This window comes from Octodon degus, unplaced genomic scaffold (genome assembly GCF_000260255.1).
Source record: "Octodon degus isolate 3935 unplaced genomic scaffold, OctDeg1.0 scaffold00057, whole genome shotgun sequence".
NCBI lineage: Eukaryota > Metazoa > Chordata > Mammalia > Rodentia > Octodontidae > Octodon > Octodon degus.
Genome location: NW_004524633.1, coordinates 5,950,719 through 5,961,871, shown reverse-complemented (window position 1 = coordinate 5,961,871; position 11,153 = coordinate 5,950,719). Strand labels below are relative to the sequence as shown.

Sequence of the window (11,153 nt, the reverse complement as noted above, 5' to 3'; positions counted from 1 at the left end):
TCTCCCTCCCTCTCCCATCCCCCTCCCTCTCCCCTTCTCCCTCCCTCTCCCCTCCCCCTGCCCTCCCTTCTCCTTCCCATACCTGGAAGCCTGAGAGCTCCCCAGCTCTCGGAGCAGAATGCGAGGTCAAATAAACCCGGGCTTCTCGGCAGTGCACACACAGTGCGCTCCGAGCACATTTCCAAGCCAGATCCGTACACACTCGCATGCTGCACTCAGGATGTCCTGGTGGGGCACCCATGGCCCCCACAATTGCCCAGGAAGCCACACGTTTCAAGAAGGTCATTTGCATTGCCGCCTCCCTGGACCGTCTGAGGGGCTTGTTGTAGGCCCTAATTCTTCTCTTAACATCTGAAAGCTGGCTCATGAAAAAAGAAAGAAAAAGGAATAGTATCTATTTCAGGGATGCTGTGAAGCATTAACTTCCCAAAAGGCCCCACCCCAGTGCCCAGCACACGGCGTGGTCCTCTGGTCCTTATTCACCTCTGCGCCTGTGCGGGCCAGTGGGCTCAGCAGCGGCCAGTCCTGTGTGGGGCGGGGGCAGTTTGTTTGCAAGCCCAGCTAGTGTTGACTATAAACTCTGCAGCCTGGACCCAGCCCAGACTGGTGTGGAGGGTGGCAGGGTCCAGGGCTAGGCCTCCCTCCCACGCTGGCGGGCCAGCTGGCCACAGCTGGAATCCTGCTTGGGGCAGAGTGTGCCAGCACAGGCAGCATGTCCTCGGGAACCTGGTGCTACTCACATGGGCGTCTCATGCTGCAGACAGCAGCTCTGGGGTCAGCACCAGCCCTGCCCCAGAGCGCAGGACCAGAAGGAGCTCAGCCCGGTGTCCCGGAGCTGTGCCTGGAAGCGAGCAGGTGGTCTGGTTGGCCCGGCGGTCTGTGTCCTGCAGGGGACCTGGGGGGAGCAGGAAGGTCACCTTGTTCTAAAGTAGGAACCCTGAACCGCCAGCAGGCTCCCAGTGGCTGCCCCGTGGCTTGTGGCGTCACCCACCTTCTCCTGACCTGGGTGCCACAGGGGCCCCATTTGTTGAACTGAGAGAAAAGGGGCCACGAGCTGCTTCAGTGCTAGATCAGGTTATGGCTTGAAGTCAGAGAAATTTGGATGAAAACTCTTATTTTGAACCAAGCATGGTGGCCCACACCTTTAATCCCAGCACTTGGGAGTTTGCAAATTCAAGGTCAGCCTGAGCTGCATAGCAAAGCCTGTCTGGGGAAAACAACAACAACTGTTTCTACCACTTAGTAGCTGGCTGCTCCTGGGCAACATGTGTGATCTTCCTGTGCTCTGAGCCCACTGTGTCCAACCTTTTAGGGTGGCAGCGCCTAATACGTGGGCTGATGGAACATGCGTCGTTGCCACTGGCACATGGAGATAAGTGGAGAAAAGTAGTTTCTACAGCGCTGAGCTCACAGTGAGCAGGAGGACAGTGCTGACCGTCAGCTACCTAACCAGGCATTCAGCACCAAACCAGCTCTTAAGTGAAAGGTGTTACGACTCGGAGAATGTGATAACAGCTATTCATTTCAGGAACCAAACAAACAAAAAACAGGGACACTTGCCGAACTCTGCACAGTTCTAGGGAATCCGCACACAGTGCCTGTCTTCCCGTCCACTCCAGAGCCCTTGAACCTCTGGGTCGGAGGCAGGGAGCAGGAGGCCATCAGAGGACTTTGCATCACTGTGCTCGAGTGACTGCAGCTCAGAACCCCTCGGCGGCCTGCCAGCTGCCGGGCCTGGCGGGCCCTCCTCAGCAGCCTGCTATCTGGCGCTTAACCTCCGTGTGGAATCATCCCCTTTTGTGATTAGGATCTTTATTGCCGCAGCAGAAGCATTAGGAAGCTTGGGAGCCAACGGCCAGCCAGCCAGCCCTTTGGACTTTTCTCCAGGAATCCTGGGAAATGTCCGGGACACTCGGGGCCAGCTTTTCTGAGGAACCAACACAAAAGTGGAACTGGCTGTGAGCGGCTGGAGTCCGGTGTGGCTCTGTGACCCTGCGCCTGTGGCCCCTGCACACCGAGACCCGCTGCAGGCACAGGATTCCAGGCGCAGAGGTTCAGTGCCAGAAACCTGAAGTTGCTTAATCACCGTGACAAGGGTTCTACGGAGCTGAATCAGCTGTGTTGAAACTGATTCCACTTTTTTTCCTCTTAGCCTTTGTGTGGCCATTAGGAGTCTTAGGTCACTTGTGCCGCTCACATTTGTATCGGGCAGCGCTGGGCCTAGGAATGGGGAAGAGGCTGAGGCAAGAGCACATCTTGGTCACCAGCACGGGGCGTGTTGCGCTCGGAGAAGGGCCCCCAGGATGTCAAGGGGCAGATAGAAGCGCTTCACTCGGGTCTTAGTCCTTCTCCTCTTCCCTGGAACCAAATGCCTGATACCTGTGACGTAGAGGAAATGAGGTTTATTTTGGCTTGCAGTCTGGAGAAAGTTCAGTCCCTGGTCGGCTGCGCCAAGCCAGGGCGGCGCGGCAGAGGAGCTGGCGGAAGGAGAGCTGCTCACAGCCTGGCAGACAGGAAGCAGCAAGAAAGGGAGGAGCTCGGAGGGAGCCGAACCCTCCTAGGCTACGGCCCCTGGTGACGCCCCTTTCTTCCAGGCCACGCCCCTGACGGCAAGTCCCTGCAGCTTGGCCTCCTGATCCCCCTGGGTATCTGCCATGTGTCCTCTCTGAACCTAAGGTTTTCTCCCCATTTTATAGATGGGGAAGCTGAGGCTTGGGGATGGAAAGCCCCTTGGGCTCCTCATTGTCCTTGGGGGATTGGAAGCCCTCCTTGGCCCTGAGCCCCAGAGTCTGGGAGGGACTGCGCTGTCATCAGGCAGGGAATGGACAGAATCATTTGACATCCTGACAGTTTCTAGAACGAAGTGACTGTCAAGGAATCCCTAAATTCGACCTGTAGCAGTGAAGTGTGTTGAATGTAGAACATTATTCAAAGCTGGAGGTGGCTTAAGCCCTGAGCTCAAAAAGAGTTCTCAGGGCTTGTCGGGAACATGGAGAGTGAAGCTATGCCGGCATCTTCCCCGTGGGTCTGTTTTGGGGTCACAGGTCCAAAGGCAGAGACCCATGAGGGTGCCCCGCTCCCACCCCCGCAAAGCCAGCCGGGAAGAGCTCCATGCGGCTGCTGAATCAGGCTTGGCACCAGCGCCCAAGTGCCCTGACCCTGTGGTGCCGTGTCCAGGAGCTTGTCACCCGGCTCTACTGCACCTGTCCTCCGGGATTTATGGCCAGGCCTGGTGGGGCCTCGCAGCACCCCGCCAGCTCTCCAGGCACCAAGGGAGTAGGATCATCCTGCTCTTGGGCAGTGGCTGCCCGGAATGGGGGCAGCTGCTCCCCTTGGCTCCGGTCATCCTGCAGGGCCCCTACACTGCGCACTTCCTGTGAGGTTGCCACAGGGCCTGTCTGGGTGGCAGTGGCCCTGGCCGCAGCCTGTGTCCCTGCTGCCCCAGCCATGTCTCTGTGTCCTCTCACAGCTGGGCAGAGCACTGAGGGTGTCAGGGGGTCCTGTCCCCACCCACTGGGGAGAGCATGTGCACACACGCGTGAGCTCTGGCACACACGGTTCGGCTCCTCTGGGCCTCGTGTGACACAGACGCAGTCAGGGACCCAGCCCCCAGCAATGTTGGGAAAATCAGTCACCACAGTGCATGAGATTTATTGACTCACCTGGCATAGGCTGATTGCTTGGTGGCAGTGACACTGTCCAGATCTGTCCTTGTGGTATGTTACCTTCGTCACAGTGGTTCAGAAGCATCCTCCCTGTTCCCCAATGTGCTCCTCCGAGGCCTGTTTGCCCGTTTTCTGCTCCATTGGTTCCAAGCAGCTGTCAGCATCTCCCAGGGGCAGCCTGCTCTCTTCCACACCCCTCTTCCCAGTTTCCACCTCACCCTGCCTGGGTGTTGTCTGTCACCTCAGGACTCCTTGGGTGCTGGTCTAGGGCAGCACCTGCAGCTTGTCTTGGGAGGAGAAAGAGGATCACATGTCCGGCTCCCTGCTCCTTCGCACACTTGGGTGTTTGGCAGTGGTGGTGGCCTGGGGGTCAGAGCCAAGATAGTTACCATTCCCAGAATACTGGGCCTACAGCTGGGCGGCATGCCTCCTTGCTGACAGGCTGCACAGAGAGGAGCAGGCTGCCACTACGCCCCCAGACTGTGCCCCTGGCCCAGAGGGGAGTGTGGGCTCAGGAGCACCCCGGCCCCCGGAAGCAAACCCAACAGGTGCTGCTGGTGGGAGTCTGATCTTGCTCTCTGCACCCGCTGGCCCTGCCACACCTGGACGCTGTGCTTTGTTTCGCTGGCGATGCCAGGACTCCAGCCCAGGCCTTTCTGGGTTTTTTTATTTTGAGACAGGACCTCACTGAGTCTCTCAGTTGCCCCAGACTGCGCTCACACCTGCAATCCTCCAGCCTCAACCTCCCAGGTTGCTGGAGTGGTAGGCATGCACCACCACACTGGGCTCATTACTTTAAGACCCCACCTCCAATCCAGTCACATTCTGAGATGCTGAGGGTCAGAACCTTGGCCTGTGAGCTGGGGCTTCGTAATTCAACTCACGACACTGGCAAATGCTTTGTTTGCGATTTCCGGACTGCCTCTGGGAAGTGCAGAGGGAAGAGGGTCCTGGGGCGGGCTGCCCAGCAGCGAGCAGTGAGCGCTGCAGAGTGCCAAGTGTGTGGTGTGTAGGAAGCGGCAGGCACTGAGCACTCAGAGAACAGTATTCTCCCATACAACATGCTTATGCTTTTTGTTTTTGTTGGTTTGATTTTTCAAAACAGGGTCTCATTACATAGTTCAGGCTGCCCTTGAACTCACTGTGCAGCCGCAGACTCAGTGATCCTCCTGCCTCAGTCTTCTGAGTGCTGGAAGTACAGGCAGCGTGCCACCACAGCTGGCTTGTGTGGCCTCACGCACACACATATGCATGCACGGAAGCAGTACGGATCACACCCAGGGCCTGAGCCTGCTAAGCGAGTTCTTTCCCAAGAAACCACACCCACCCAGAGCTTTTATTCCTCCTAGATAAGAAAGTTTAAAAAAAAAAAAACTGAAGCCTCCTGGCCTGCACGTCAGGCCCAGGGCCTTGCAGCAGAAAGGGGCAGGAGCAGGACTGAGGCCAGAGCCCCAACTTGGCCTCCAAGGCATCCCTGGGTCCCACGGACAGCAGCCAGGCCCGGCACCAGTGGGTGTTAAAGGGCCCCACTGCCCAGGCCCAGCTCTGTGGCATTTGGGCACATTTTCCGGAAACCTCCCTTTTAAAGCTGCTGCTGGCCGCTCACAGTTCTCTCTCTCTCTCTCTCTCTCTCTCTCTCTCTCTCTCTCTCTCTCACACACACACACACACACTCTGTGAGGCTCACTGTGTGTGGCCAGCCCCACAGCAGTGTGCAGTCCAGCTCACCCACAGGCCCTGCCGCCATGGCTGCTGAGTGCCAAGGAGCACGGACAACCTCCTCTCCAGAGCTTGCCCTGCGCCCACAGGGCCATGGAATCTTTCTCTCCTTTTCCAGCGGGTGCTGGAGCCCAGCCTGGTGTGGAACAGCGTCCGTGCACTGCACTGCAGCCTGCTGTCCCCAGCAAACCAGGGAACAGGGGCGCCCTGGTGGCCCAGAGCTGGAGCCAGACCCAGGAAGCCCAAGCCAGGATCAGAGTGGAAGCGGAGCCCTGGGGCTTACTTTTTTTTCCCAGCCCCTTTCATACAGCCACAGGGCGTTTGCTCAGAGCTTGGGTGCTGGCCAGTGACAGGCCAGCCAGGCCCAGGACTCTCTGGTGCCTTCCCTCCCAACTGCTCTGGGCTATGCCTCCCCTGTCCGCCTCCTCTCCCCTCTGGAGCCCCAGGCAAGGCTAAAATGCCTCTGTTTCCCTCACGGACACGCTGTGCCTAGATGCTGGGACAACCCCTGTTTTGAAGCCAGATCAGAAGGTTTAACCAGCTGGAAGGCTGTGCCACCCTGTCCCCCCAAGTACTCAATGCCCATGCTGGGTCCAGATGGCGGGGTACAAAGTGCATGGGAGCTGCCCCTGTGGGGAAGACCAGGCCCGAGAGCTCCAGGCTGCCACGGATGGCTTCCAGCCTTGCAGCTGGTCAGACCAACCCCGTACCCCAGAAGAGCAGGCAAGCCCAGCTCCAGGTCCCCCGGCCAAGGTTGCCCCCAAACAGCCCCTCTGCGGTATACAGTGGGAGTCAGCTGGATTCGCCCCTTGCCCTTCAGCAGGTGGGGAGGGCAGCTTCCGGAAAGGAAAGACTTCTAAGCCAGTTCCAGGCACATGAACTGGGTCACTGTGAGGCCAGCCTTTCTGACTTCAGTTGCTTCCTCTATAAAACCACGACGAGCAGTCCCAGCCAATTTGGGATTACAGGGAAGCCACCTGTGCCCACTCAGGTTCCACACAAGTGCCAGCTGCTGCTTGCCCTGGAGGCTGCTCTCCGGCATGGTCTGGACAGCCTAGGGGAGACACACAGCCTGCCCTCCGGGGGCACAGTGAGCTCCGAGGCTTCTCGCCGTGCACAGCCAGCTATTGCATGGCACAAAACAGCAACGCATGGGGGGCATCTCCACCTCGCTCCTTGTCGACAGCAAGACCCCTATGTAAATAAATAAATAAAAATAAATTTTAAAAAAAGGCCCCTGCGTAGACCTGGGGTGACCAGTAGGGCCACTCAGAGCTCCTCAAGGGGACTCCACTGGAAATGACCTAACTCTAACCTGACTTCCATATAGGAACAAAGCTCAAATCAGAGAGTCTGTCCTTTCCCAGCTGCCCGGGACACCCGCCAGTGCTCTATCCCGCTAGCATCCCAGAGCTGTTGGTGGACAGTCTACAGCAGATAGTGGTTTGCACTTAGGAGGTCGCAAAGCTGCGAAGCCTCCATCTCCACACCCTGGTGTGTCCTGTCGCCAACCAGCCATGCATGCCAGGACCTTCCTTCCTCCCTGGCATTTAAGCAAGTGCTGGCCCAGGAGCCCAGAATCAGCCACACCCTGGCAGGGAACCCCAAGCCTCTCCTTGGGTGGGACGGCATGCCTGAGGCATCCTGAGGTATGCTGACACCAGGTCACCTCAGCCAGGGCAGAGCCAGGCTACCCTGCCCTACCTCGGTCTCCTCCCTGCTCTGTGGGCTTCTGGCTTGCCAAGGGTGGCACACAGCTACCTCTCCCTTCCCCCACAGACCTTGGGGTTCACTGGCTGTGGGGTGCAGAGCAGACAGGTATTCCAGGGCTTCGGTCCTCAGTGCTGTGTGACCTCAGAAACAGGAGCAAGTGCTGCATATGGTGTACCTTGGCCTGCAGGCCACAGGACTGAGCTCCCCCGGAAGTGCCTCTTTGGACTCCAGGATATTACCTTGCTCCATGGGGAGGGGGTGTTGAGACGGGGTCTTGCTATATAGTGCAAGCTGGTCTTGAACTCACTGTGTAGCCCAGGCTGGCCTCAAACTCATGAACATCCTCCTGCTTCAGCCTTTTGGGTGCTGAGATGACAGGTGTGTGCCCCTACTCCTGGCTTTTCCCTTTCTGTTACAAATGAGGAAAGCTGGGCTGGTGGAGGCGAAGCCCTATCCCTGTGGTGTGCCCCTCTCAGAGTCCCCCCCCACCCGGCAGTTTTGTATGTGTATCTGCTCTAAGTGTCCTCTGACCTTGGAGGAGGCAAGCCCCACTCAGACCCTTGGACTAGGGCCTTGGGGACACAGTAAGTCCCATGGCACTTTGCATTATGCTCTGTGGCCCGCCAGGGAGCCCACACAGTGCCAGCGGGCTCTGCAGTTTGTCTGGCCCAAACCGGGCGCGGCTGTGGGCGTTGAGTCAGCTCAGCTCTGTAGCCGGCAGGCGCCGCAGTGGCCCGAGCGTGCGGAGCCCTGGCAGGCGGGGTGGCCGCCCTGTGTTCACCTGCTGCCGTGAGTCATGCAGCTGCTGCTCTGCCGCACACCTGCCAGCTCTGTGTCGTCCTGCAGCCCTACCACGCCTGGGGACCTAACTGTGCAGGATGGGCCTGGGCACTGCTGTTCCCTTATATCGGGTGGTGGCATCCGGGGTTGGGGCCAGAGAGCAGAGGTGATTCTCATATCTGGGGGTGACAGGGTTAGTGACAGCAGGGCCACCTGGAGGAGGCTGGGAAAAGGTCAGAGGGTCAAGTAGGACCAGAGGCTTTTCTGCTGCTCGGTGCTTCTCCGTGAATGTTTCCTGCAGGTCCATCCTTGGCTTGGCCTTTGGAGTCAAAGGTCTTGCTGTGTAGTCCCATCTGACCTCGGTCTCACTGTGCAGCCCATGCTGACCGGCGATCCTCTGCCTCAGCTTCCTGAGTGCTAGAATGAGCGTGAGCGCCGCCATACCTGCACCCCTTTCCTTGGATGGAGGCTTGCTCCCGTGCCTGACTGCTTGAGTGCGGGGCTCGCCGGGCAAGGGCTACCTGGCTGCTTCCTATTGCCGGGCCTTGCCGCAGCCTGAGAGAGAAACTGGGACCCCTGTTAAAGGGAACAGCCGCGGCGTGGCCCCAGGAACAGTAACCACGCTTAGGGGCAGCCCCTCACTCCTACAGATCTCCGTGTGTATTTGTCTCCTAGAAGTCCCACGGGCAGCTCTCAGGTTGCACGCGTGCATGCCTCCGTGCGTGCCTGCGTGCCTGCGTGCGTGCATGCCTCCGTGCCTGCGTGCGTGCCCACGTGCCTGCGTGCCTGCGTGTGTGCATGCGCATTGATTTCCCGCTTGGAGCTGCATTTGTGCAAACCAGATTCACGCACCGTTCACATGGACGGCACGCCAGGACATTCAGATCACATGTGCACGAGGGGGCCTTTCCTGCTGAGGTCCTCTGAAAATGTAACCATTCCCCTAAAGTAGGGATCCTCCTGCCTAGCCTCCGAGTGCTGGGGTGGCGGGTTAGGTTTTCATGAGCAGCTCCTCGGTGAGATTTGCCTTTAGCTTCTTCCAAACCGCAGCTTTCTTACGAATGCTTGAACAGCTTAAAGGTAGCTGTCACCCTTTTCAACTGAAGAGGTTTGGTGCTGCCTTTTCCGTTTCACCACGGGAACTTTGTCCCTGGATGTGACTCATCTCAATTGCTCTTTTTCTGTCATTCACCTTTAAGGAAAAAAATCTGTCTAGATTCAAGGGAGAAAGGACCCTTTGAAGATGTCCAGCAAAACAGCCAGCACCAACAACATAGCCCAGGCCCGGAGGACCGTGCAGCAGCTGCGGCTAGAGGCCTCCATCGAGAGAATAAAGGTGAGAGGCGGTGGGCACTGGCTTGCGGTCACACCCCAGCTCCCCGGGCTGGGGCACCCATCAGAGACAGACGCCGCCTAAATTCGCTCGCTCTCGGATTGCCACGGAGCAGGCTGGCGGCCACAGGGTCTTTATTTTTATTTCCTATGCATTTCAACAGACCTAAGGTGCAGAGCGTGGCAGCACATGCCTGTGATCCCAGAACTTGGGAGGCTGAGGCAGGAGGATCCCTAAAAGGCCAAGCTAAAATACATAGTGAGACCCTATGTCAAAGCAAAGGAGAGCTGTCTGAGTGGGCACCGCAGGCAGCCTGGATAGGTGACAACTTCCTGCCCACAGGATGAATACCAGTGCATGGCTTGGATCACCTGACTTTGAACCCTTTTCCTCTTGGAAAAGGCTGCCAGAGTGCTGGAATGTTGTGGCCCCCGCCATTCCCAGGGATGGAACCGTCAGCCAATAAATCCCCTGGGCCATCACGTGTCCTCAGCCCAGCCTACACCCCACACTCCCTGCCTCCACACCCAGTCTGGTTACCCACCCACCCCCACCCTGTCCCAGCCCAGACACCAGAAACCCACAGGATGGCTACTGCGCCCCAGCCAGCCAGCCAGCAAGGGCGCACTTGCTCGGGGCAGCCCTGCTAGTCCTGCTCCTGCGGCCCTGCCTGCGGCGCCGTGGCACCATCTCCCTCTGTTCCTGCACAAAGAGTCCTGGTCGGTCTCCACGCCCCTCCCCGGGTGGGCACTGAGGCGCTGTCCTTCTTGTCTCCCACTATGTCCCAGGTGTCCAAGGCATCCGCGGACCTCATGTCCTACTGTGAGGAGCACGCCAGGAGTGACCCCCTGCTCGTGGGCATCCCGACCTCGGAAAACCCTTTCAAGGATAAAAAGACCTGCACCCTGCTATAGTGGGAGCAAGCTGTCTCCTCTCTTCCTCCTCCTCTGCCTCCTGCTCTTCCTCCCAGTCCGCAGTCGCCCGGTGGGGTTGCAGCGGCGCCTTCTGAGACCTGCCCTCAGCTTCTGGTACCACTGCTGCTTGTCACTTGGATTCTCTTGGCCGGGAAGGACGGACTCTGATGTCTTGCAACTCCAAGCTGCCCTTTCTTTGCAATGCCCTTCACCAATTTCCAACAGAATGGGACCTTGTTTTCCATGTGGGCACCGTGGGATTGGATCGGGTGGCCAGGCGAGGAAGGGTGGTCTGAGCCCCTCACTGACACCATCGTCAGAGCACAGCTGCTGCGGGGAGGCTGAGCCCTAACTTGGCTGAGCACCTGTCACACGAAAATGCCAAGAATGGCTTCCTTCACAAAGCCTTTGTACCGCATGGTGTTCTTAGGGCTGTGCTAACCTGTTCTGCACACAAGGGAGGACTCCGGGATGTCCATGTGCATCTTTGTGTGTACACTTCTCAGAGTTTATTTCTTCATTAAAACTTTCCAGTCTGTGTCACATCAGTTTCCCAATACTAGAAGTTATACTTTTATCTTGAGTTATATACATGAAGAATGACAAATGATTTTCAATAATGCAGGTGTGGCAGGGCACACCTGCTGTCCCCGGCACTCAGGAGGCTGAGGCAGGAGGATCACCGTGAGCTCAGGGCCAGCCTGGAGTACACAGCAAGACCCTGTCTAAAAACCATTGTTTTTATATAGTTATTGGATAATAGTAAAGAAAGGACGCCTTAAAAATTAGTGCAATCCGGTAATTCACTCTCTTGAAATTTTGCTGCGCCTTAAGGTTTTAAGAGCTGTGCCAATCAAACTTCAAGGCTGAAGGGAAGGCCCTGTGGTAAGGCATTCATGCACAAGATGTGTCAGAGGTGGGGGGCTTCTGAGTTCAAGAAAGGGGAGAAGACCTTAGGGGACCCCAGGAATCCTCACCCTCAAGAGGCCCTCAGCTTGTCTGAAACCTCACACTGACCATGCAGGGGCC

General features: G+C 57.7%; 1 protein-coding gene across 2 annotated transcripts in view; it reads left to right on the top strand.

Moving 5' to 3' along the window:
* Gng12 (G protein subunit gamma 12) overlaps nt 1-10,681 on the top strand; it is a 65,929-nt gene extending 55,248 nt beyond the window's left edge. The window contains exons 3-4 of one of the 2 annotated variants that reach the window (XM_004633987.2): nt 9,094-9,213; nt 9,999-10,681. In XM_004633987.2, the coding sequence (XP_004634044.1) occupies nt 9,121-9,213; nt 9,999-10,124 (219 nt within the window). In that variant the 5' untranslated portion in view covers nt 9,094-9,120 and the 3' untranslated portion in view covers nt 10,125-10,681. Of the gene's footprint in view, nt 1-9,076; nt 9,214-9,998 lie in introns of both variants that reach the window. The other variant, XM_023718280.1, reaches the window with a different exon arrangement.
* The last annotated feature ends 472 nt before the right edge of the window (nt 10,682-11,153 follow it).